Raw genomic sequence first — 27,014 nt, 5'->3', positions numbered from 1 at the left:
GAGGTCACAGGATGGATGAGTAAGTGCACCAGCCCAGGACAAGAATCCATTGTTTTTTTGGCTCCTATGCTGCTGTAACATGTTAGCACAAACTTGGTGGCTTGAAGAACGCCCACCATCTCCCAGTTCTGTAGGTTAAAGTCCAACACCTCTCTTATTGGGTGACGCATTCTTGCTGGAGACTGAAGGAGGATCTGTTTCCAGGCCCACTCAGGTTGGCAGAATCCAGGTCCATGTCGTCGTAAAACCACGGTCCCTGTTTCCTTGCTGGCTGTCAGCCAGGGGTTTCCTCAGTTTCCACATTCCCTGGCTCACGACCCCTTCACCTTCAAAGCCAGCCATGGCAGGTTGAATCCCTTCACTTCAAATCTCACTGACCTCCCCTTTGGCCTCATCTCTCCTGCTCTGAAGGCCTCAAGCTGGGCCCCCGTGGGATGGGCCCAGGATAATTCCCCTATTGTCAGGTGAGTTGATTAGTAAATTTAATTTAAATCTGAAAAATCCTTCACGGCAGTACCTGGATTAGTGCTTGATTAAATAACCAGGTGTCTCAGTCTGCTCAAGCTGCTGTAATAAGACACCACAGGCTGTGTGGCTTAAATAACATTCTCATGATTCTGGAGGCTGGGAAGTCCAGGATCAAGGTGCCAGCAGATTCAGTGTCTGGTGAGAATGGCAGCCTTCTTGGGGTATCCTCACATGGTGCACTAGACTCTTCCTCTTATGAGGACACTAACGTCATCATGCAGACCCACCCTCAGGACCTCATCTAAACCTAACCACCTCCCAAAGGCCCCACCTCCTAACACCATCACATTGGGGGTCAGGGCTTCAACATGAATTTTAGGGGGACATAAACATTCAGTCCAGGGACTTCCCTGGTGGCGAAGTGGTTAAGAATCTACCTGCTAATGCAGGGAACGCGGGTTCAATCCCTGATCCGGGAAGATCTCACATGCCGCGGAGCAACTAAGCCCGTGTGTCACAGCTACTGAGCCTGCGCTCTAGAGCCCGCAAGCTACAACTACTGAGTCCACGCGCCGCAACTACTGAAGCCCGCGTGCCTAGAGCCCGTGTTCCGCAACAAGGGAAGCCACCTCAATAAGAAGTCCGTGCTCCGCAACGAAGAGTAGCCCCCACTCGCCGCAACTAGAGAAAGCCCGTGCACAGCAACGTAGATCCAACGCAGCCAAAAATAAATACATAAAATAAATAAATTTATTTAAAAAAAACCATTCAGTCCATAGCACCACAGGACAGGAATATGAGGGGCTGGAGGGGCATCTTTAGAATTCTGTCTACCACACAGGTCTTCGGATGTTTCATCCACGTTATCACTACTTCTGCATTGCTCTGAAAGGCATCGTATGTTCTGTCATTCATCTATCTTCCTTTTTTGCTAGAAGTTAGCTACTCATAAAAATGTATAAGGAAAAGTGACCACTGGTTTTTTTCACCTGTATCTTCTATTAAATGAAACAGTTTCACTAAGCAAAATGAGTTCCCCCAAAATTCACAAACTTGGTAACATATTAATAAAACGACGTGCAGACTGTGTCTACGTAAGTTTTCATCCCATAAATGTATATAACTCTATGAAGAATCTGAAATAAAATGAGGACACTGAAACAGCCTATCAGAAGCTCCAGGTAAAGGTACAAGTTTCTAGCACCATGGCCTCTAGGATCTTTAAAAAACGTCTTACTTCTACAACAAAGGCCGCCACAAAACTCACAAATTGCAAAACTGAGCAAAGAAATACTTACGTTTAATCACATGGCTGGTAAAAAAAAATTCTTATTATTTTTCAGCAGGGTACGATATTCCAATGGCTTAGGGTTAAACAAGGCTGTGAACATGACATAAAAAACTAAAGCCAGTAAAAAGCTTAGAGTCAAAAAGTTTACCTTTATTACAATTGTTTTTAAAGTCAGCTATGATCTTGACAAATACCATGGGTAAGTCTATATAGCAAGTCTCTAATTTCCGAGATACAAAAGACAATAAATATAGATTCAAACTTCAGCCTAAAAACAAGAGTCTAAATCTAATTACCTGTAGTGTAGTGTGGTTTCAACATTTTGAATACATGACGCTACGAGAACTCATACCATAAAGTTATTGCTCACTGACAGCCAACAAACAGTTCTTCACGGACGACACACAAGTGTGCGGCACCTTCGAGCCTCCAAGTGAGTCCCCCACAGGCCTGCTGGTGCTGGGGGACAATCCAAGATGGCACCATGATGGCACTGCTCCTTCTGGGGGGAGGACAGGGACGAGGGCAGGCAGTGAAAAACGCCCATTTAAGCAGGCCATGAAGCTGATCTCCCAGTAGCCCAATAAGTGGTCCCATTTCTTGCAGAGAACAGGATGGTCACCGTGTATCTTTCGGAGTGTGACACAGAGTACCTGTATCCAGCCCAGAGTGGTCAGCTTCCTGACAAGCTCCGTTCATTCCATCGTGCTGGGCATCCTCCACCAGCAGTGACTGCTCCAAGCCTTCATTTGCTTCCAGAGCCCGTTCTTCATTGCTTTCAAGTTAGTTTGTCATTAAAATAAGTCTTACAAAAATTTTGCCACAAACAATCATATTATTTCTTCTTATTGGTAACAGATTAATTCTTCATTAACTAAAAGTGTGCAAAGTTTCAAGCCAAGCTCCTTTGTCTTGGTTTAATTCTTGGGTATAACTGTAAAGAAGAATTTTTAAAACATTTACATACTGCACAGACGTGGGAGTATAACACATTTTCAAGAAATAGGGGGGGTAGGGACAGGTGCTGATGTCACAGGAAAGAAATTAAACCAAAGAAAGAACTCTCTGCCATGTGAAACACCCAGAGCTGCCCAAAGATTCATATTTACCAACTCCTGCACAAAGGACATTCAAAGGTCACAGGGGTTCCCTCAACAGGGACAACGCCATGGTGCAGTGATATAAAATACAGGATGCGGGCTTCCCTGGTGGCGCAGAGGTTGAGAGTCCGCCTGCCGATGCAGGGGACACGGGTTTGTGCCCCGGTCCGGGAAGATCCCACATGCCGCGGAGCGGCTGGGCCCGTGAGCCATGGCCGCTGAGCCTGCACATCTGGAGCCTGTGCTCCGCAACGGGAGAGGCCACAACAGAGAGAGGCCCGCGTACCAAAAAAAAAAAAAAAAAAAAATCCAGGATGCTCTGAGCATTAACTCCATCTACACAGCCTACTGAACTGTAAATCAAGTCCAACAAGGACGACAAAGGACTAGAGGTGACTTGCAATACGCTATAAGCTCCAATGCTGGGAGCTTCCATTCCAAGGGAAAAGATAAGATCTATTTTAACTTTATTCACATTGGACGTCACACTGTGTCATGGGACTTGAGGCTATCAGGAACCAAATGCCACAGACTAAAAGTCTACAGATTTGAGGAAGGATAAGTGGAGTTTTTTGCTTTAGGATTTGGTGGTTTTGTGTTTTCCATAACAAGAGCGGGCAAGGAGAGTGTTCATGAAGCCACGAGCAAGTCAAACTAGTCACTCAACTGGCAAACAGAACAAAGCCCCTCCTCCTGCCCTTCCCCTAGACGAAGGGAAAAAAAGGTTTCCTGAAGGAAAGTCAAGTCAGACTTCCAGCCAAAACTGAAAAGTTAACCGAGGGATCAATGTTATATCAAGGGTTGTTTTTCTCTGTGAGGAAAGATATTTTAGCCAATATAATTTTCTACACTTGTATGTGAGCCTCTGACTAAAACATTTACGCAATTTCCTTTTTTAAAAAAAACCTCAAAAGGAACCCAAAGAAGTTGTGTAGAGGCCACTTCTACCCAGGAAAGATCTCCAAAGAACCGAGAATATTTAAATGTCCGATTAAAATGAAAATCTTCAATCCAGTCCACTGATTCCAGAACCTCTGAAAGCCACAGAGCAGGCAGAGCCTGGTCTCTGACCAGCTGCTTCCACACTCGGGAACAAATCATTCTCCCCATGTTTCATTCACCACTGGACTTCTCTGTCAGAAAATTAAGTTAAGACTCAAATAAGCAACTACTTCTAAGAGGTAGAGCTTTTCCCAGATAAGAAACTACAAAAAGGAAAAGTAAGTGCCTGTTTGCTCTTGATGTTCATTAAAGAAGGAAAGCGGCTGCACGCAAGAGATTATGTTTCTCTGGCGCTAAAGGCTTTGTAGAAGCAAACAGGAGGGCTCGAAAGAGAACTACCTTTACATTTCTACTTTCGTCTGGTAATTGGAAAGATTTTTTTAACAGGCTCCATGGCTTAATTGTTTTTTTCAGTTCCACTACTCTTTATCATTTATAGTATGATCACACGAATGAATATTGTCCAAACCCCAAATGCTTATCTAACAGTAAATTTTGCTACCAGGAAGACAGCAGTCAGGATATATGATGTCATTTATACTGCACATCAAACCACAAAGGAGAAGAGTCAGGAGGAGGAGATACAGGCCAGAATCCAAGCTCCAGGTCCCAACACCGGGGTCATTTTAACGAGCTCCACAGAGAGTAATGTCCGGACAGCGGGATGACCCCAGACAGAGCCCCAGTTCAGGGCCTCAAGTGGGACAGAAGCTCTCTGCGGGCACAGACCATGTCTGTCTGACGGCTGATGAAAATACAGTGCAAATATCTCCCATTTGTTGTATATTAGACTCTGTCCAACTATACTAGCCGTTCCCTGAAAATACTCCCCCCACCAAGAATGTCTGCCCACTGACAGCAGTCCCTTCGGGCTAATATAGACATGTTATTGGATTACATGTGCTGATATGATTTGGTTATTTTCTTGGTTTTTATTAAACTTAAAATCCAATGGTAGAGAAAGAACAAAGAATCTTGTCTCTGGTGCCCCGTTCAAGCTCCCTAGCAGATTCGGAAATCCTGACTTAAACAAATCCAGGGACTTCCCTGGTGGCGCAGTGGTTAAGAATCCACCTGCCAATGCAGGGCCCTGGTTCGAGCCCTGGTCCGGGAAGATCCCACATGCCGCAGAGCAACTAGGCCCGTGCGCCACAACTACTGAGCCTGCGCTCTAGAGCCCGCGAGCCACAGCTACGGAGCCCACGCGCCACAACTACTGAAGCTCACGCACCTAGTGCTCCACAACAAGAGAAGCCACTGCAATGAGAAGCCCGTGTTCCGCAACAAAGAGTAGCCCCCGCTTGCCCGAACTAGAGAAAAGCCCGCACACAGCAACAAAGACCCAATGCAGCCAAAAATAAATAAATAACATAAAATAGATACAACATTAAAGAAATAAAAATTGTTTAAAAAAAAACATCCTTCACTTACTCCCAGCAAGTTGCGTGGAACGTATCCCTCCTTGTCATTCAGGCGGGCCCACCACCATTCAATCTCATCTTCGTCTTCCCTGCGGATGATTGTCATGCAGTCTCCTTCTTTCATGGGCAGCTCGTCATCATTCTGAGGTTCATAGTCCCAAAGGGCATAAATGACCCCTTTATTCATTATGCCCATCTTCTCCTGAACTCCTGAAGTCATGTAAGATACAGAACAGAATACATGTAACTCAGAGGATACCACGCTCAGAACTTGTCACTCGATAAAACCAAATGAGAAGAAATGGGGACCTGCTGGAATGGCAGAACTACTACATTAAACATTCAATAAATAAACTTCCCGGGGCCAGGGGGCGCAGAGGAAGGCCAGCCGTGGAGAGGGAACACATAAAAGACAAGTTAACATATGCTGTCATCTCTAAACCAGCTCCAAAAACTAACCAACACTTTATAAGCAGCTCTCAAAACTTCTCTTACTCAGAATACAAAACCATTACAAACCCAGGAATAAAAAAAGAACTGTTCCAGTCTAGGATATTAAAAAAGTTAATGAAACATCTGTCCAGTTTTAGCCTATTCACTAAGTGTAATCACCAAGGAACTCTGGAATCATTTTTGTTCTTTACCTAAAACTTAAAGCAGACAGAGAAAAATGACCAGAGTGTTGTGCCTATTAAAGTGGCCTCTATCAATTTCCAAATAGGGAAAGATAAAAGAAAACAAATTTTAAAATGTTAGAATACAGAAATATGGCCAAGTATATTAGACAGGATATAAAAGTCCACATATAGTCAACTCTAAAATGATGAGAATCAGAATTCTAAAAGATATTTAAATCCACAAACTGGGGAAGGAAAAACAATCCCCAAATGTCCACTTCTTACCAGAGTTAATAACAGATTTGCAAATGAACTACAGCTTTAGGTTTTACCTTTCTCCATTTATACCTTCCTATCCTATAAGGCGACGTTAATAAGCAGTCACAATCATCAACGGGCAGGCAACATGGGGTAAGGGGAGGAAGAATTAGACAACAATGTCCTGAGCAAGTCAGAGGTCATTATCATTGTCACCTTTTTAGAAAAGCCAGGAAAATACCTGCTTGCCTGTGAACAGTTGGCTTTCTCAACTTTTGCGAACCTAAATTATTATGAACTTATTTTTCCTGTGTCAATTAACATGACGTAGCACACACTACCTCTCACTCTGGGCAAAACAAGAAATTAAATTGTTCTTTTCCAAAACAAGCCTCTACCTATCTAAATGGTCAGGTTTCTACTCATGGGGACAAGTAAATTTCCAACTTTCAAGTTATACTTGATATAACTGTAATTCCACCAAGTTTTAAAGCACACCAGACTCGTTATCTGTTTGGGATCAGAATGGTGCACTCCACATAACAACTTGAGTCTCATTTCCAGGAAACCAACAGGCATGGAAGACAATTTCTCATTACTTTGCTATTTACCAAACTAAGAGTTATGAATCAACAATTTTCAAAAGTTTCTGAGGGTCCTAAAAACATGCTCCATCTCACTGGCTGTTTGGGAAATGCAAACTAAAGGCACAATGAGACAGGATTCCAAATCCACCAAAGGTCAAAGAGAACACAGAGCAAAAGGTACTCTCTGCTTGACGTGCATTCCTGTGACCTGGCTATTCTACTTCTAGAGAGACACCAGAAATTAAGGACAAAAATGGTGGCCGAAGCCATGTTTATAATTGAATGCATGAATGAATAAATAAATAAAGGAAATAACCCAACATCTTCCAAAAGTAGAATGGAAAGATAAATTGTAGTAGAGTCCCAAAATGGAACAGTAGCACAGTGAAAAGAAACAACAACTACAGGCAACAACACAGATGCATCTCAAAAACTATGGTGAATGAAAAACGCAAGCCACAGAATCACCAGTGTGGTTTATTTTATATGAAGGTCAAAAACAGGCAGAACTAAACAATATCAGTTGTAGGATTCATACAGAGGTGACATACCTATTTTTATAAATTCAAGGGGGCAGTCACCACAGATGTGACAGGAGCTACATCAGGGCAGGGCCCCTGCTGACGGCAGACAGAGCTCATGTTCTGTTTCCCAAGCTGGATACCTGGATGTTTCACTGTGTTAATCTAGTATCATCATTACTTAAATGGCACATCTATGTCAGAAATGCTCACGGTATCCACGATGTATTTCATAAATTAAAAAAATCTCTGATCAAATGTCCCTAAATGTTTTTAAAAAAATCATATCCCATACTTACATATAGCTCGATCGCCAATACGTTTAATGTAACAAAATACATATTAATATAAGATACTGATTTCAAAATGTGTTCATATGTCAAAATTATTCTTTGATGTAGAGTTCAGAACATAAACAGAGTGTTCATAAATATCAACGATAAAACCTAAGAGCTGAGAGATGAAGAAGAAAACCTGCGGTCTGTGGTTCTCCCTCTGACCCGTCTCCCTTCTCTCCGAGAGCCTGAAAACAGGCCTAGTGAGACTCGGAAAACAGTCAAACAGAGAAGACGTTTCACCTCAGGCATCTTTCCATGCCTGATGCTTGAGTGGTCTGAGGTCCTGGGACGTACCTCCTCATTTGTCTCTGTCGTTTCCCCTTCTCCATTCCTCTAAAGCCAGACTAAAAAGAAACATTAACCTCAACTTCTAAGACTTGTAAATAAAAAAAATTTTCCTTGTAAATAACAGTGCCAATCAACATATACCCGTCTAAAACTTCAAGTCCTTTTTTCTCTAGGGACAGAGCTGATGGGATGCATCAGAATCATAAACGCAAAAACAAGAGAACAAAAGAGTCAAAAAAATCAGTCCTAAAATATGGTGTTGCCTTTCTTTTCCTCTGCGACAAGTCTGATTCAGCAGGAAAACCTGGATCTGTGGATTCTTATTCCAACCCTGCATTTCTCTTGCTCATCTTGGTGGGGGGGGCGGGGTTCTGTTTACTTATTTGCACAGATACAGCATCACTCGCTAAGTACTGAAGTCTTACTAGAGGAGCTTTCGATGGTCAAAAGCTATTAACCCCGCTAGGTCCAAGGCTGCATCACTGTCTTTTGTCTCTGAAGATGTCCCTGATAACAGCTGCTTCTAGGCACACACAAAAGCTGCATTCATGTTTGTGATCGAGGCTGCCCTATCTTCAATGCCCAGGGCTATGTACAACACAAAATGCTTTCCCAAATAATAAAAACCCTTTGGAACGATCCCCTAGAGATAAAGGATAAATGAATGCAGTAATCAGTGCATGTAAATCGAATTGTTCCATACCGTAAAGAAACTGCGAGCACTGGGTGTAGCCTTCCTCCGTTTCTTCACATTTATCAGCAGCCGTCTGCATGTCACTGTAGGTCATGGCAAACACAGCGGCTCCGGACTCCACCAAAAACTTACACACCTGGACGCTGTTACAGGATGCAGCGCAATGCAGCGGGGTCCTGTGGACAAGGACACAGCAAGGGCTGGGGGTGCCTTCCTACACGGGACGACACCTCCCACAACACGGCATCCGCAGGGAGAGCTCTCCAGCCTGTCAACCACCAGGCCCTTTCTCCTGAAAACCGCTCTCACAGATTTTAAAAAATGAGTTAAACATAGATGCTTGAGCCCATCCGAGAATTCCAGCCACAAAGAAAACTGTCGGGACGGCACTGGGGCCAGGGCAGCACCGCGGGTGACAGGGATCAAGGACATGAGTGAAAGGACGTGCAATCTGTCCACTGGTCTAAAGCAGGATAGAATATATTCAGTTCCATGTTCTGGAGCATCCAGTCTGATGATTTCCGCCAGGATGGAGGACATAACGTCTTTAAATAATAGGCCTCCCCTCAAAGCACGTGCCTGTAAATGTCCCTTTATCACCACCAATTTTGAAGGAATTAAGTTGCACATAAAGAACTAGCTTTACCCAACATTTTTTTGATCCTAATTCAATTTTAATTGGAAAAAAAATTGCCAATTCAGGGTTTCCCTGGTGGCACAGTGGTTGAGAGTCCGACTGCCGACGCAGGGGACACGGGTTTGTGCCCCGGTCCGGGAAGATCTCACATGCCACGGAGCGGCTGGGCCCGTGAGCCATGGCTGCTGAGCCTGTGCGTCCGGAGCCTGTGCTCCACAATGGGAGAGGCCACAACAGTGAGAGGCCCGCGTACCGCAAAAAAAAAAAAAAATTCGCCAATTCAATTCAGACCAGAAAAATGACTGGAAAATACACATTTCAATCTATATTAGCAACTGGTTAGCAGGAACTTAGGAATACCATGATGAAGAATCTTCTCTACCATCTCAGATGTTTTATAATGTATTATAAATGACTCCAGATTCATGGTAAAGGTGGAAGAGCCGGGACCACTGCCCAAACTCAGAAGATGGGCTGGAGGACGTTAATCAAGCCCTGAAGTACATGAGATTTCTTTACCCTTTTCTTCCCTCCCCTTTTCGTGTTATTCCACTTGGGTCTTTCACAAAAGAAATTTACTTCCCAACCCCCACATCCCAACCACTATCACTAATAATTTGGTGAATATTACTATAGACGTTTTAATTTTTTTAATAGTAAAAAATTATACATAATCTAAACTCCCAATATTAGGAAACAAAGACACTGTGACACATTAACAATTTGTTCTGCTTATGCTGTAAAGGTAAACTAAAAGAGTAGGCATAAAAAAGGCAAATACTGTTTGTTATCACTTATATGTAGAATCTGAAAAATAAAACAAATGAATGAAGAGAACAAAACATGCAGACTCACAGATGCAGAGAACAAATCAGCGGTTACCAGTGGGGACAGCCAAGCGAGGAAGGGATCAAGACAGGGATCGGGGACTAAGAGGTACAAACTATTATGTATAAAATAAATAAGCTACAGGGTATTTTGTACAGCACAGGGAATGTAGCCGATATTTTAATAACTTTAAATGGAGTATAATCTATAAGAATTTTGACCCTGTGTAATACACCTGAAACTAGTATAATATTGTAACTCACCTATACCTCAACTAAAAAAAAAACCTATTGAGAGCTAAACTAAAAAAAAAATATAGGCATAAAAAATTATATATATACACATACATAAATGAACTTGAAGGAAATATATTAAAATATTGATGGTGTTTACTTCTGGATTGTAGGATACAAATGGCTTGTTTTTCTCTTATTTCTCTATTTTGTATGTTTTCCACAATGGGCTCACATTACTTTTATAAATACAATTTTTTTAAAGTGCAACCAAAAATGCTTCTCCAAGAATTATTTATAACAAACAAAAGAACTGGAAAGCAATCTAAACGTCTAGCAAGAAGGAGACAGCCACAATGAATGAGTCACAGCCATGTGGTGAGAGATGAGGCTTTTTCAAACCTATGCATATGGGTGTCTGCAACTTATATGTGTATACACGTAAATTTGATATTACAATTATTTCCATAATTAAAATACTTGCGTAAATATAGTGTGATTATAACTTTAAAACTTTTTTTCATATAGAAAGAAGTAAATCTTTCCTAGGAATCATTATTAATCATTAAATCATAATTTAATTAATCATCATAATCATTAAATCATTATCCTAGGAATAATAACATTCGTCATTTACAATAATATCTCCTGGGTTTTAGCCACACACCAGTTCCACAAGATGCTCCATGAAAAATGGATTCCACGGTCAAAAATATTGGGAGAAGTTTACAAATTATGATCCCCTCTTAGACACACAGTAGTTTCAGGGAGGTGGGGGGACCCTGCTTAAATCAGCATTTCTCATATTCACTGAAGCATGCCAATGAACTGTGTACCACTTTGGGACATTTCTTATTTTTATTATTTAACTACGAAACTTCTGAAACTCCATCTGGGAAACTCCCTGGCGGTCCAGTGGTTAGGACTCTAAACTCTCACTGCCAAGGGCCCAAGTTCAATCTCTGGTTGGGAAACTATGATCCCATAAGCCATGCAGTGTGGCCGAAAAAAAATTTTTTATATAAAAAAATAAAATAAAACTATCTGCTTCCAGAGTGGGAGTGAGATGGCTATTACATGAAGACATATTAATTCCTTAAAAATGTCTCCCACGTCTCTCCTTCTAGATTACAAGCAGTGTGAGGACATGCACTGACATACTTCTTCCCTTCTAACAGCGTCTACAACACTGCTCATTCGTTGCCTATGCAGCAGATACAATTGAAGTCTGAGTGGAGTTTAAAAGAAAACCTTACCATCCATCACTGTCAGCAGCATTGACATTTACACCAAACTGTACCAGGAATTTAACAATTTCTGTGTGTCCTGCACACACGGCGTTGTGAAGAGCTGTGATACCTTCATCATTAGGCAGGCTTGGGTCATCAACCTGTAACATCAATAAGAACAAGGGTGATCATCACTCAAATTTTTTGTCACCTTAGCCGTCAACTATTAACTGGCTCTAGGATCAAGAGAATTGAAAGAGACTCTTGTAGTCTTTTTGTTTTTTTTTTTAAACATAATTAAAACCTTCAGGAGCCAAGAAAACTATACCAAGTACAGTTCTAGAAATACGACATTAAGTAGGCACTCCCTATAAAAAGGTTTTTAAAAACTGAAGAAGTCCCAGAAACTATATATCCTTACAGTCATTTTTTGTTTATTTATCCTCCAACTTTCCACCACAGATTAGCATCTAAGGAGAAGTCACATTTGCCATGGAAGGGAAGAAAGGTCAACTAAAAATATTTTAAAGAGCAGGTTTCTGAAAAGTAGGGACCACATCTGTAATTTAACACTGCAGAGTACAAATCCATACTTGAGCAACTTTTAAAGGAGGGTCATGATGTCCCTAAGGAAAGTACCCCCAGTGAATAACTGAACTTCCGCACTATTTATTGAAAGTGTTACAGCCACACCTTTAAAACAGAGAAGCTGGTTTTGGAGCATGCTCAAGAGTTCCTCTCAACAACCCCACCTCCCAAAAGAGAAAACAATGCAAAAGTACAGTTTCCCTACAGTAGCCTTCTGATTAGAGCTTTAAAACAAAATACAAGGTGGTATATAAGAAATGTACTAATTCAATCGTACCTCATATATAATTCTCTGTACAAGGTCAAATTCTCCCTCCAAAGAGGAATCTAGGAGTAAAGCAAGGGGGTTGAATTTCACCCTCATTCCATGAGCAATCCGCTCTGAACCAGTTTTACGCAAGTTTGTCCTTTTGCCCTGCAAAAGAAATGCACGGAAGGTTAAGGATCTCGGTCTAAGCAAGAGACCAAAAAGCAACAAAAAGGGAGGAATAATATCTCAGCTGAGATAGTAAAAGGAACTTTGAAAATACATATATATATATATATTTAGCACTTAATGAATAAACCCACGTAACTAAGTGGGAAGAACCTAACTCTTTAAAGCCTAGTGAAAACTACATTTGGGTAACACGCGCTAAAAGTATAATCTGCAGTAGGAAGTAGGCTGGTTCTCCGTCAAGGATCAAAATTAGCCAAGATTGGTCTTTAATTACCTAATACAGTAGCACTAACCCCACATTATTAAACTGGGCAAGAGCACAAACTGAGAATTGTGAGAGCTGACATTTATTGAACGATTATTCATTTATTCCTCTTGAAAACCCTATTATCCCATTTTACAGATAAGGAAGTTGAGGCACACAGCCAGTAAACATCAGAGCTGGAATCCAAATCCAAGGAATCTGGCTTCTTCAAAGCCCCTCCTTTTAACCATATCCAACATAATGACTCCTGGGGGAAGGGGAGTGGAGCATATTATGAAGGTAAAAAATAAAGATTATTAGTCTGTCTTAGACATACCAGGGGGGAGTCCTACAAGTCTTAAAATGCTATCACTATTTTATATTTAAAAATTTAACTGTACTCCAAGACACATGGGTAAATTAACCATCTTTTCTACATTTTAATACATCAGGCTTAAAAAAATAAGGCAAATGTTAAAACTAGATCTAACATCCTATAAGACAGGTTTCTTAAACACAGCCAACAGAGTGGAAACATTTCCTAGGGTGTGATATGCTGCACATACTTCTCTTTATTTTATTTCGGATGTGGAAAACTATTGAGTTTTGAAAAACGTTAAGTAGCAATGAATGTATTTCATAAATGTACAATGGCTAAAATGTTTCTGTCTCTTGAAAAAAAGAAAACAAGAGTAAATATTACATGGCTGAGATAATACAACTCATAAACAGTACAATCATACCCACTTTCAAACAACAGTACGAGACAGTGGCTTCTATTTCACTTGAACCAAGAAGGAAAATGTTTATAGATCACCTTCCCAGAAAGAGAATAACAGAATCTCACATGTTTAACTCAAAGAGTATCACGCCTCAGGACGGAGAAGCACAGAATTGTTAAAAAAGTGTTAACCTCTATTTTAAAACTTTTTTCACTAGAATTCAATGTTTACCATATAGAATTTTTAAACAAATGTCGCCTGTAAACTAGTAGTTGAGGCAACTTTGGATAATCATTATCTTTGACTTCTACCACATCTAAAAGATGTAATAAGGGATCAAACATATAAAGCACTTAAAAAAAAATCCTTACAATATGCTATTGTGCTTTTGCCCAGGTTTTAAAAATTCATAGCTTGGCATCCTACTGAAACAAAAAGACTTCAAACTAAACTCTGAAAAAACCAACTTTAAAGACATTTTGGGATTCTGATCTTCTCTCACCTATTTCAAAGTGACATAAAAAACTTCCAAAGAAAAGCTTAATATTTGGAAGGAGTGCAGAAGACACGCCCAAGTCAAAACATACAAAGCTTTAGAATAACTTAGCCTCATCCAAAACCTATGGGACGCGGCAAAAGCAGTTCTAAGAGGAAAGTTTACAGTGATACAAACTTACCTCAGGAAACAAGAAAAACCTCAAACAACCTAGCCTTATATCTAAAGCAACTAGAGAAGGAAAAATAAACAAAACCCAAAGTTAGCAGAAGAAAAGAAATCATAAAGATCAGAGCAGAAATAAATGAACTAGAGACGAAGAAAAAACAACAGAAAAGATCAATGAAACTAAAAGCTGGCTCTTTGAAGAGATAAACAAAATTGATACACCTTTAGCCAGACTCGTCAAGAAAAAAAGGGAGAGGACTCAAATCAATAAAATTAGAAATGAAAAAGGAGAAGTTACAACCGACACCGCAGAAATACAAAGGACCATAAGAGACTACTACAGGCAACTACATGCCAGTAAAATGACTGTCCACACTAGAAGAAATGGACCAATTCTTAGAAAGGTACAATCTTCCAAGACTGAACCAGGAAGAAATAGAAAATATGAACGGACCAATTACAAGTACTGAAATAGAATAACTTAATGTCAGAGCACAAGGAAACCTGAGGGATCGCCATGATACCCAGAGACTTCAAACCAGGCTGAAGGAGAGGAAGAGGCTAAAGAGGGTCCACCCCACTCTCTGCTCAGTTACCTCCCCCAGCCCCCATTTCATCCAGAACCCTTCCAATTTTATCAGCATTGGAAGTTTGAGGTTCCACCTAAATATGACATTGAAAATAAATTTCACTGCTAGAAAAAGAAAAGTGTGAAAGAGTGATATCACCAATGAGAGAAGTGAAACCATCTGCCCGGTTTCACAGAGCTAAACTAGTGACCGAAAGTTCCAAGTCCATGTCTTTTCATTCCCAGTGTTGCCTTCCATAATATGTGACACCAGCTAGAGAAGAAACAGCAAACATGGTGTTTATCGGTATGAGAGCAAAACTTTGTTTCCTTCATAAAGAAAGGGGTTCTTCCCCCAAAATTAAAATGTTTGTGATGCTGAATATATTGCGTATTGATAACATTTATAAGATCCACTCTGTGCCAAGGGAACTGTAAAATAAAGGGCAAGCTGTGGAACACATTTGCTACAACAGGCAGTTTAAACACAGACCATCTTTTGTGAAAGGCCGGCTGTAAGTACTCACTGGTGTTTCACTGAGTAGTGACAACTAGCCACCTAGAAAGCTGTGACAAGACAAAGGGTTTCTGCAGTGACCACAAGACACCACAGTACTTACAGGAGGCAGAGAAACCTGCCCAGTGATCTCAGGCGGACGCAGGCTCACAGGGTCTTCTCCTGGGCCTTCTGGTTCCCCAGACGGGTACGGCGGGGGTGGGTAGGGGGGGTACTCCTCGAGGTACACGTCAAGCAGAGGGGGAGCTTCTGGGTTTGGCTCTTCCACGTTGTTCTGGAAACTTGGACTGCTGTCTGGGACTCCTTCAGGCTCATACTCAAGGCCTGGAGAAGGAGCGGGCAGGTCACTGCTCTCTGTACTGGCGCTCCCTGCTTCCCCCGGGGATACCGGCTCAGGGGCCAGAGGGAGCGCCTCCTTCTCTGGCTCCACGTGCAAATACGGATTCTGGGTCTCCATCGGGCTTTCCGGGCTGGCAGTCCCAGAAGTGGACTTGGATGCGTGTGCCGGGACGGAGATGGTCTCCATGGCAGCGATGGTGGTCCTCTGATACAGAAGTTTCTGAATATTCGGCCCATTAGGACCCTCTGGCTCTGTAATAGAGCTGCGTTTCTTTAGTGGCCGTGGTGCGTTCGACAGTTTCTTTCGCAGGGCTTCTAGGTCAGCGTCGCTCTGGTTTCGGTAAGGATTAGATAAGAAAGGCAGTAATTTGGTTGGGCTCAGTGGCCTAGGAATTCTTTCGTTTTCATGGGTCTCCTGAACTGAAGAAATGGGCTCTGTTTCAGGTTCCGGGCTGCCAGGTTTGCCCTGGGTATTGGAATAAATGTTCTCTGGGAGCTGCTGTGGGTTCTGGGCAGTAGCAATCACAGGCTTGCCATAAACTAATTGGAAATGGAAAAAAAGCCCTGATTAGTATTAATTAAACAAAACTAGCAAATAACAGACATAGCTAACAATAATTAAAGCCTCTTTTAATTTCATATTTATTATGTAACACCCTTCAATACAACTAATTTTTAAAAATAACAAACGACAAAGCAAGGTTTCCATCATTGCATGATAAACTTATTACAGAATCAAAACCCTCATTGATTGTAAAGAGGTACCATTATTTTATGTACCAGTATGAAAGAAAATCCTGTCAATTATAATTGTAAGAAATCACAGACCGTAGTATCCAAATTTAAAATGTCAAATGTAAAAAAATAAATAAATAAAAATAAATAAATAAAACGTCAAAATGTGAAAACAATTTAGAATCAGTGAAAACTGGTGATCCTTTCACGTGTCCAGATTAAAACTAAACATGCACTATCCCATCTTTCACAATTTTCAAAAGGAAATCAATATGAGAAATCATTTGGCTTACAAAATTATTAATAACCACTTCTATTTACCAAAACTATTCTCCTTAAACATTCTGATTACATCATCATTATCTAATCCCCGAATTATTATATTAGCAGTTTTCACCAGACTCATGAAAAACAGTAAGATGTAGCATATATACTAATTCTCTGCTGTGTAATTACTTTCATGACATTCTGGGCCACAATTACGTGCTTATTTCATAACTAGAAAGCCATTTTCATTCCATTAAAACATAGTGAATTTTATTCCAGTCCCATAAGCTAATGACTCTTAGAAAGAACCCAACAAGTTACCCAATTATGTATGTTGAACACAAAGTAATCTTTTTGTGTTTTATATTTAACTAGCAACTGTGTCCTCATTAGAACAACTTAAAATATAGTAGAGAACATTAAAAAAAAAAAAAACATATACAGAGGCAGCTGTCTAATCCTCTATGCACCAAGAACATCTGGTCAGACCTACAGTGAAGACACATCCCTCTGCGCAGCGATCCCCTGCAGGCACTTTTCCCCACTCACCGAGGAGCTCGTCCGTGAGCAGGAAACAAACGCACACAGGAAATTCAACACAGAAGGCTATGTCATCGCTATAGGTTTTATTCATCAATTTTCATATTTATTTCATTCTACTCACATTTCATTTTATTCACCCACCATCTTCAGCTACTACAGTAGCTGACATTTAGCACAAACTCTTTTAAACTCCCCATGAAGAACAGAAGCCATAATGAAACAAATCTCTTAGGACAAAGGCATCCGTCAAAAGAGGTACAAGTCACTGTGCTGTTTACTGATGGATGGCAGCTCTGGTGTAGGATGGAAACGCATCCACGCAGGTGAAGATGAGACCAAGAATCTTACCGCTCGGAAAGTGGGGCCCTCGGGAATGGGACTTGGTCAACGCGCTCTGCACAGCCTGCTGGAAATTTTTGCCGGGAGCCTGGTGCTGGGTATACATGGAGTATATGGAGCTGGCAGCCACGGTCTGGGGTTTTCTGAAGGGCGGAAGGAGGGTGTCCTTGGAAGGCTGAGGCGTGAAGGGCCGGATGGCAGCAGCAGGGGGACTTTCTTGCTTAGAACCTGGAGGAAGGGTCTGGTCTGCTTGGCCAACTGAAGGCATGCTGGCAGCCAGCAGGACCCTCTGCTGCTGCCCTGCTGGTTTGGGTTTGTTTCCCATGGATGCAACAGCCGCTGACAACTGCTGAGGGTTTCCATCTGGCTTAATGTCTGAGGGCGACTGATTAGTTTGTCCAAAATAAGGCAAATTAATCTGTTTCGGTTTTGATGGAACAGGAGGAGGTACCTTAGCGACATTCTTATTTGCAGCCTGTAAACACACACAACAGCCGATTAAAATACTGTGTAACTGGGTACACAGGATGTTCCAGACAACCTAAACTTCACAAATGTTAAGTACAGACTGAAAAGACTACCTCTACATTTAAAAATCATTAAAAACTTTTAAATCTCTGAACTAAATCACACGTAAAAGGGACTTCAGTAATGCAATACAATTCCTGCCCCGTACGATTTCCTCCACATTGCCCCTTCCTATTTGGGCAACTATAAGTGGCCACTTGAAAACTTTTAACTGCCATTTTACATATTCACGGACGGCACCAATAACTGAAAACCGTTCTCGTTCATCGGAACTTCACGCCATCTGGGCCACGTGGTTAAAAAAACCTCCTAACTTGGAGCATGCAGCCACAGACTGGTTATCAAAGGTTGGGATCCTAACAGTTATGGAAGATTCATCATCAGATTGCTTGACATGACCTAAGCTCCAAATGTTGAAGAAACAAGGTAACTGAGCAGCACAAATACAATGTGCTTCAATGGACTAGTATTTTTTTAGAGAATCACACAAAATATGACCCAGAAGCAAGCATGTTAGTCATGTTGCAGTACGATGTGAGACCACAAATATACTCAAGCAACAGAATTTAAAATAACAGGATGCTGTTGTATTTTCTAATCTTCCAGATAGATTTTGTTTTTTTCTCTCCCTTGCATAATACTTTCTCTCTTCTAAAAAAAAAAAAATGTATATAGAATTACCGTTAAATCTTAAAACTGGGATATTCTCGAGTACCTGAGCATCCCGCAAGATATCTTCACTGCTCTGGTTCTTCCGGAGGGTACCAAAGGCGGGTGGGGCAGCAGACTGGTCCACGGTGTCAAACATTGAAAAGGGACGCACTTTCTTCTCCTTCTCCCTCAGCGGAACCTCCCCATCATCAGCTGAAGAAGACAGGAAAAAAAAAAAAGAATCACACTGATAATCAAACTGCTTGGAATAAAATTTCTTATTCACACATGTTTCTCTCTCCTCAAATGTATACCCACTAAATGCTCTTCTATTCTTAAATTAAGTTGATTAAAGGATAACCCAACACTACAATGCTCGTACCTTAATTCCCTGGCTAAATGAAGCTGTTCTGGAAATAAACACAGTCCCTGGTCTTAACACACCAGAAAATAAGCTATCTAAAAAAGAATACACAGAACCTTTAGATGCCCAAAACAGAATATTCAGGAACAGCACAAGTAAACCTCACCTTGGTCTGGAGCACTCCCAGAGCTTTTGGACACAGAAGCAGAGGCTTGTTGGCTCGAGAAAAGGTCTGAATTCGGAGGAGTCCAATCAGGGCCAAGCAGATGGATTTTAGAGCCTAGAACACAGAAAAGCAACTGCAATAACCCAGCATTCTAAGGAGCTGTTTAATGGTTCACTTTGCTGCTGAGAAGTTAAATCTCTAAAAATGGGTTTAAATCTCAGACTCACAAAAACCCCAGTAAACTTACTTAGAAAACATCAGGTTTTATACTTGTACATTTAAGAGTGTTCCTGCTGACTCAAACAAATTAATCACCATCAACAGAAAGTCCTTTTGAAGCAGCAAGGATGCATTACTCACCAGGTAAGAAAACGTCACCATCCCGCCCAGAAAACGCCTTCCAATCTAGCAGACCAAGGGCTCGCTGGTGTGTCTTACATAACCACCACAAGTGATGCACACACAACAAAGGCAAAAACACGGACTTTCAGCCCATGACTCTGACCACAGTCTTGGGTAAATCAGAGTATTCCGGTTTTTTCTACACTGGTATTTAAGTTTCAAAGCCATAGCTTTTATTTTTCCTTAAAAAAAAAACAGGGCTTCCCTGGTGGCGCAGTGGTTGAGAGTCCGCCTGCCGATGCAGGGGATGCGGGTTCGTGCCCCGGTCTGGGAAGATCCCACATGCCGCGGAGCGGCTGGGTCCGTGCGCCATGGCCGCTGAGCCTGCGCATCCAGGAGCCTGTGCTCCGCAATGGGAGAGGCCACAGCAGTGAGAAGCCCGCGTAACGCAAAAAAAAAAAAAAAAAAAAAAAAAAAAAAACTAACTCTTTCTACAATAAAACCCAGACTATGCAGCATTACTGCTTCACAGTGGTAATTACTGCAAAATAATAAATAATTTTAAAGTTAGCTATTATTTACACATGATAGTGGGTAGGGAAAAGAGACGATTCTATTTTTTTTTTCTCCAGGGGTCAGTTTAATAAGCCCATTAAAGGATGTTTTTTGCCCTGCTTTTCCTACAACTCTTCCTTCATTTTTTCCTCCTATTATAAAAGTCTGGCTTGCACCTGCCACCCGCCCCCGGCCAAGTATCTGAGGACGACACACAGAATGCAAAGACCACTAACACAAGAAGCCTCTGTTACCTTCACTTTTATCTCCCAATATGTTTATTACCTTTATGCTAAAAATTATCATCAGGCAAATTCTCACACAGAAACATATACGAATAGCAAACACCAATCATCAACAGAATGGACCCACTGTCTCGCATTCTGTGGAGACAACATCACTAACATATCTGGAGTTTTTACACCACAAGGAAAGTTCTCAAGTTATTAACATCAGATCAAAACTTCCTTATTAACGAGAAGGAATTCAAAACAGTTTCCAGGTTTTTAAAAACCTGATCTTTTATTTCATTTCCTGAACAGAACCCTATATTACTTAGGGTTAAGAAAATTATCATTTCTTAACCCCAAAGAACACAAGGAGATTCTTAGAATTGCCACATGAACAAGGGATAGGAAGACATCTTTTTAAACTCAAACTTGGATTAAAAAAAAAAAACTAAATTAAAAAAAAAAGGACTTGCTGTGAAGCACAAATAAAAGGAAGGTATACAAAAACAACAAACAAATAAATAAATAACTCAAACTTGGGGGAAAATCATAGTGAGCACAGGAGCAACTAAGCCCTGGAAGGACTTGGAAATGCCTGGTTTTACCTTTCATTTGTGAAGCGGCCCCAGATCTCATGTTGGGCAGTGTCTGGACTTTCATGGACCCCTCGGAAGCCTGCATGGCCCCAGGCCCATCGGGCAGGGCTGGCTTCACCAGAAGCTCAGGCCTCGAGGGAATCCGGGGCATAGTTGACGACTGGATATAGGGACCGACCGCAGCCACTCGACTCGGCCCCGACGCCCCCGGCTGGGGCAGGTGTCCATCAGACGAAACCTTAGGAGAAAGCACAGAGCCTTTAGTATTACAAGTCAGGCTGGATCTGACTCAGAAAAGCCTGTGACGTGTTCATAATTTTGTTAAAAATCGGCACTTTCAGGATCTAGCCATCAAATCTACAAGAGATGTCCCCGAACAAAAACACCCCATGGTGAACTCTCACCCACACTTTATTACAAGAATTAGAAAAAACAGCAGAGCTACGTAGGTGATAATATTAAAAGTATAAGAACAGCAGATTCTCTTTCAAGAAGTCACAGGTCCCGTCCCTTTCCGGAGGACGCACTGAGCAATGATTCTGAAGATGCTGCTGCAAGTACTGACCTCACTGGGATGGTCATCGTCCCCTCCTCCCGCCCCCTGCCAACAGCACACTTACTGGAAGGTTCTCTTTCTGCTGCAGAGCCGCCTTCTTCTTCCACAGCCGGTCCCTGAGCTCATTAACACGCTTGTCCATGACCGCCACTTCTGAATTGCGCTTATTCAAGCACTCCCTCTGTTGTTGCAGCTTGGCATTCTGCTCCTGATTCAGTTTGTTTCTTAACTGAACAAAATTAAGTGAATAAAAGGTAGCCAAGGAGGAGGAAGAAAAATTTCTCAAACAGATAATCACATGGCTCGCTATTATACAATTTCTAAAAATGTAAGGTCCCCCCACACTTCTCATCTCATGGTTTAAAATTAAGTGTTGGACCACCAGCTGTGGTCATAAGGAACACCTCAGATTTCCTGTTTGAGGTACTACAAAGTTTATTCTGGATTCTGCAGGGTTTAGGTCTTCCTCCTCCTCCCCGCTTTAAGGAAAAGAGGCCGAAATCCAGGACTTCCTGCCCCTTATGTGGACAATGCTGTCGTCCTAGAGAGGATGCGCCACTGAATGTCACAGGCGGCCACAGTTTACCTGCAGCTCCTTGTACAGCCGGTCAAGCTCAGCCACCGCGGACTGGTTGTCATGGTGACCATCAATCCTGCCGTTCTTGAGCATCTCTAGCTGTCTTGTAAGTTCCTCTACTTTTGACACAGCCAGAACGAGCTCCCTCTGCTTTTGCTGGAACAAACTATTCATCTGTTCAATTTCCTCCACTAAAGTAAGAACAAGAAAAGCAACAGTAGTTGAAAAGAAAAATGAGAATGGACTGCTTTCCGGGCAACCAGGATGTACCATAAACTTCCTCATAAAAAGTAGAGAAAATTTTCAGAAATGTCCTAGAATCAACCTATTCCTTTATAAGCACCTCTAAATCAAACAGACATCTCTAAATCAAATCACTAAAATTTTAATTAAAATGGTATTGTAGGGCTTCCCTGGTGGCGCAGTGGTTGAGAGTCCGCCTGCCAATGCAGGGGACATGGGTTCGTGCCCCGGTCCAGGAAGATCCCACATGCCGCAGAGCGGCTGGGCCCGTGAGTCACGGCCGCTGAGCCTGCGCGTCTGGAGCCTGTGCTCCGCAACGGGAGAGACCACAACAGTGAGAGGCCCGTGTACCGCAAAAAAAAAAAAAAAAAAAAGGTATTGTAATAGATGGAGCCATTACATGCATAAAAATCCTTACCTTCATCAAATTTTCAGTCAAAAAATAGAAGAAAGAGGACTTCAATGCAGGGGGCCTGGGTTCCATCCTTGGTCAGGGAACTAGATCCCTCATGCATGCCGCAACTAAGAGTTCGCATGCCACAACTAAGGAGCCCTGGTCGCAACTAAGGAGCCCACCTGCTATAACTAAGACCTGGTGCAACCAAATAAATAAATAAATAAATAAATGGGGGGGTGGAAACTACTACTACTACTATGTTTTCCAAAGGGAACTTGGAAACCTTGTCTAAAACATTCAACAGCTGAATTCAATTCAGGGGGAACCAGCAGCATCAAAACTGCAGTGAAGGGCTTCCCTGGTGGCGCAGTGGTTGAGAGTCCGCCTGCCGATGCAGGGGACACGGGTTCGTGCCCCGGTCCGGGAAGATCCCACATGCCACGGAGCGGCTGGGCCCGTGAGCCATGGCCACTGAGCCTGCACGTCTGGAGCCTGTGCTCCGCAACGGGAGAGGCCACAACAGTAAGAGGCCCACGTACCGCAAAAAAAAAAAACTGCAGTGAATTATACTTTTCCCAAAAAATCCTTTTAAGTTGATCTACATACAGAGTCTCATCTTACTCTTCTTACTTACTGCAAATTTATATAAACTTCCTACACCAACGTGTTTTCTTATACCAATGCGTTTTCTTACACCCAAACAGTTTAACACTGTAGCATTTAGCACTGAGGTAAACCAAATGGGAGCAACTCACCAAGTTTCCCGTTGCTTAGCCTCTTCTGTTCCACGTGGCCTTTAAGTGCTCTCACTTTTTTCAGCTTAGCTTCCTGATTCTCAGCTATTTCTTTGAGCCTCTTAAGCTTCTCCTGTTCAGCAGCTTGTTGCTGTTGACGTTGATCTTGCTGTTTCAAAAACTTTAAGCGCTGTTCCTGCAGATATAAGCCATCATCAGACATGTCATTTTAAACAGCAGACCACTAACCCACAATTAATCTAACCACACCCTGAGGTGCCCAGGCTGAGGTACACCGGTGGCATTGCTCTGGTCTCACCATCTGTCCTACACGCTATCAGAACCACCTGGGGAGTTTGTGAAAAACAGACTCTCCCAGGCCCGAGCGTAGAAACTACCTCTTAGGGGGTAAGATCCAGGAATCAGTATTTTTATCCAAGTGGTCCTTATGCAGCAAGCAAGCAGTGATCCTTGAACTAGTTTTCATGAGCTGCGGCTATCATTTTAAGAAGGAGCTCATGTAGAGGGGGAGGCAGTAAAAGAAAGCTGTTAAATGATACACTTCAAAGTCCAATTTGGATTCAAACCCAAGCTCTGCCACTTATTAGCTATGAGACTTTGGGCAAATTACATAATCTCACCAAATCCACAAGTCTGTGTCTTCACCTATAAAATGAGATGATCACTAGTCCTCCTAGGGCTACACTGAGGATTAAATGCAATGTGAAATGTAAATCTCTGTCAACAGTATTGTACATAGTTAGTACACACTCAATACACCTAGAAAAGAGCTAAAGAACTACTTAATGCCTTTAGAAAACTGCAATAATGCAACTTACAATTTTATTTCTATTATATTAAAATTTTTAACTGAGTAATAATAGCCACACAATTTATAATCAAGGGTAAATTTCACAGATTAATATGGCTAAAACATACAAATAACACAGAAATAGTTTCAAAATAAGACCCTGAGGGTAGAGAGTTATTCTGTTAACAATCAACCTTTTTCTTTGAATTCATGTCCTTGCAACTCAAGGAATGCTGTGTCAGCATCACATGGGACCTTGTTAGAAATGCAAAATGTCAGACTCCAACCCACACGTACTGAATCAAAATATGCATTTTTAACAAGATCCCTAGGTGATTTGTATTCGTATTAAAGTTTGAGAAGCAATGATACACATGATTTTGAAAAAGCTGGTGTCTGGCATCAAAAGTAGAAAGGATGCATTGGAACCCTAGGAAGTATTCCAGGGAAGGCCACCGTGCATGTTGAGAACCACCTTAAAGAATCCCTGGCCATCACTTCAAAGCCCTGCTGGGGACCTTGCTACTCAAACCCTCAAGTTGTTCACCCCAAGTGAACTTACAGTCCCTCAAAGACTGGTCGGCGGCAGAGACTGGGTATTTAGACCAGGGGCTGGCAGACCTGCAGGCGAAATCCAGCTTGCTATCCGTGTTGTAAGTAAAGTCTTCTCGGCACACTGCCACACCCATTCGTCTATGGCTGCTTTCCTGCTACAACTGCAGAGCTGAGACAGCACAGCCTGCAAAGCCTAAAATATCTCAGCCCTTTACAGACAAAGTCTGACAACATCTAGCTTAGACGAGAAGCCCATGGCTGGCAGAAGCAGCAGCAGGGAGACTAGTTTTGATAGAAATGGAGAGGCTTCCCATATTTTCTTTGTCCAAGGACAGGATGAGAATTAGGTGGTGGGTGAAGAATGTCCCCAGATAGAACAGATGTATATGTATAACTGATTCACTTTGTTATAAAGCAAAAACTAACACACCATTGTAAAGCAATTATACTCTAATAAAGTTGTAAAAAAAAAAAAAAAAAAAGAATGTCCCCAGATAAAGGTAAGCAGCCTGTTACCAGGACCAAGCAGCAGGTGGGGACAGGTTTGCATGAGCAGCAAGCTCCTCTTGCTGTAGTAATGATTCAGGAGAAGGTTAGCCCAGAGTTGTGCCTACAAGCAAAGCTGAAAGGTTCTTTCCGCTGTTCCTGTTTTACTGATACTCAACATAGCGTGGTTAACTCTGATCAGAATGGTGGTCAGGAAGATCTGGAACAACTGGATGATTTAAGGTTTCTACAAAATGCTGTAGTGAAGAGAAGAAAGCAGGTACCCTTCAGGTTGATGGTATCAACACGTATCTATGAGGTAACGGGTTTACTAGTGAGGATGGGATGTAAACGGCTTTACACACAGATTAACAGGAGTGGCCTGTTAGGTCTTTTAAAACACGATATTACCTTAGTGGCCAGCATTTGTTGCTGGGCCTCAATCTGTTGTTGCTGGCGAGATGCCATTTCCTGAAGTTCTGCAAGTGTCAGGTCCATCCTAGGACTATTAACCTACCAAAAAAAAAAAAAAAATGCAAACAATCCAACTTAGTACAAAATGATCACAGAGATTCCTCCCTCAAAGGCCTATTTATAAGTGTCACCTGAACCAATCACGACAAAATTATTTAGCCATTTTTCTTCCATAATATTAAAGAAATCATTAACTTTTATATTAATACCCCACATTGACTTATTAACGTATATAACATACAGACCAACACTCTTCTAAGTTGTAAATTTAAATTAACTAGTTTCAATAGTCAGTGACACAGATGGAACAATTTGGAATTACCTCGTTCTATAATTAATTTAAATTAGGAAGGCAGTGTTTGACCATATTAAACATGATACTGGGACACTGGCAGCAAACCTAGAATACAGTCATCAAAACACCCTTTAAAACTATGACACTAGAATTTTTAAAATTCAAGATACATTGGGTCATCAGGGACAAAGCAAGATGTCCACTCTCTAAACATCCATTGGACGTGGTCCTAAGAGGTTTAACCAGTGCCACAGAACAAAAAAGTAGAGATAAACTGTATCCAGATTGAAAATGAAAAAGTTCCTTTTCTGTCTTTACACAAAGACAACACAATCATCTATGAAGAAAATCCTATGGAATCTACAAAAAAGCTACCAGAATAATTTATTTAGCAAGAATGCAGGATAAAACATCAATATGCCAAAATCAATTATATTTCTATATATTAGCAACAACCAGAAACTGAAAAAAAAATTATTTTAGTACCATTAACAATAGCATAAAAAACATGAAGCACTTAGGAATAAATTTAACAGAAGATGAGCCAGATCTGCACACTGAAAACTTGAAAACATGGCTGAGAGAGAGAAGACTTAAATAAATGGCGAAGTGGTGCTCATGAACCGAAAAGCTCAATATTGTCAAGACGGCAATTCTTCCCAAACTGATCTACAGAGTCAACAGAATCCCAACCAAAATCCCAGCAGGCTTTTTTTGTATAAATTGACAACCAAATTCTAAAATTCCATATGGAAGTGCAAAGGACATACAATAGCCAAAACTCTGAAAAGAATGAAGTTGAAAACATACACTACCTGACTTCAAGACTTACCCTGTTTCAGTAACCAATGCAGTGTGTTACTGACATCATGATAGATAAACAGATCAATTGTACAGGATAGAGAGTACAAAAATAGACCCACACATACATGGGGTAATTGATTTTAGAAAAAAAAGCAACTGAGTGGAGAAAATTT

At 41.5% G+C, this 27,014-nt stretch overlaps 1 protein-coding gene across 2 annotated transcripts; it reads right to left on the bottom strand.

Annotated features, from left to right (window-relative positions):
• Positions 1–1,888: 1,888 nt before the first annotated feature.
• TP53BP2 (tumor protein p53 binding protein 2) lies at positions 1,889–25,781 on the bottom strand. Of its 2 annotated transcripts, none has more exons than XM_079696999.1 (14): positions 25,680–25,781; positions 23,438–23,612; positions 22,052–22,233; positions 21,530–21,694; positions 20,919–21,147; positions 19,169–19,300; positions 18,721–18,869; positions 17,487–17,952; positions 15,358–16,133; positions 12,378–12,515; positions 11,540–11,673; positions 8,595–8,761; positions 5,293–5,492; positions 1,889–2,693 (listed from the first exon to the last, which is right to left on the bottom strand). In XM_079696999.1, exons 1-14 carry the CDS (start codon positions 25,764–25,766, stop codon positions 2,652–2,654), a joined length of 3,042 nt encoding a protein of 1,013 aa, XP_079553125.1. In that variant the 5' UTR covers positions 25,767–25,781; the 3' UTR covers positions 1,889–2,651. The 2 variants fall into 2 exon arrangements, with proteins under 2 accessions (XP_079553125.1, XP_079553126.1); XM_079697000.1 differs by having other exon boundaries at positions 19,187–19,300.
• Between the last annotated feature and the right edge of the window lie 1,233 nt (positions 25,782–27,014).

The sequence above is a fragment of the Hyperoodon ampullatus genome, assembly GCF_949752795.1.
Source record: "Hyperoodon ampullatus genome assembly, chromosome: 2".
Classification (NCBI taxonomy): domain Eukaryota; kingdom Metazoa; phylum Chordata; class Mammalia; order Artiodactyla; family Ziphiidae; genus Hyperoodon; species Hyperoodon ampullatus.
This window is presented reverse-complemented; position numbering and strand designations above follow the sequence as displayed.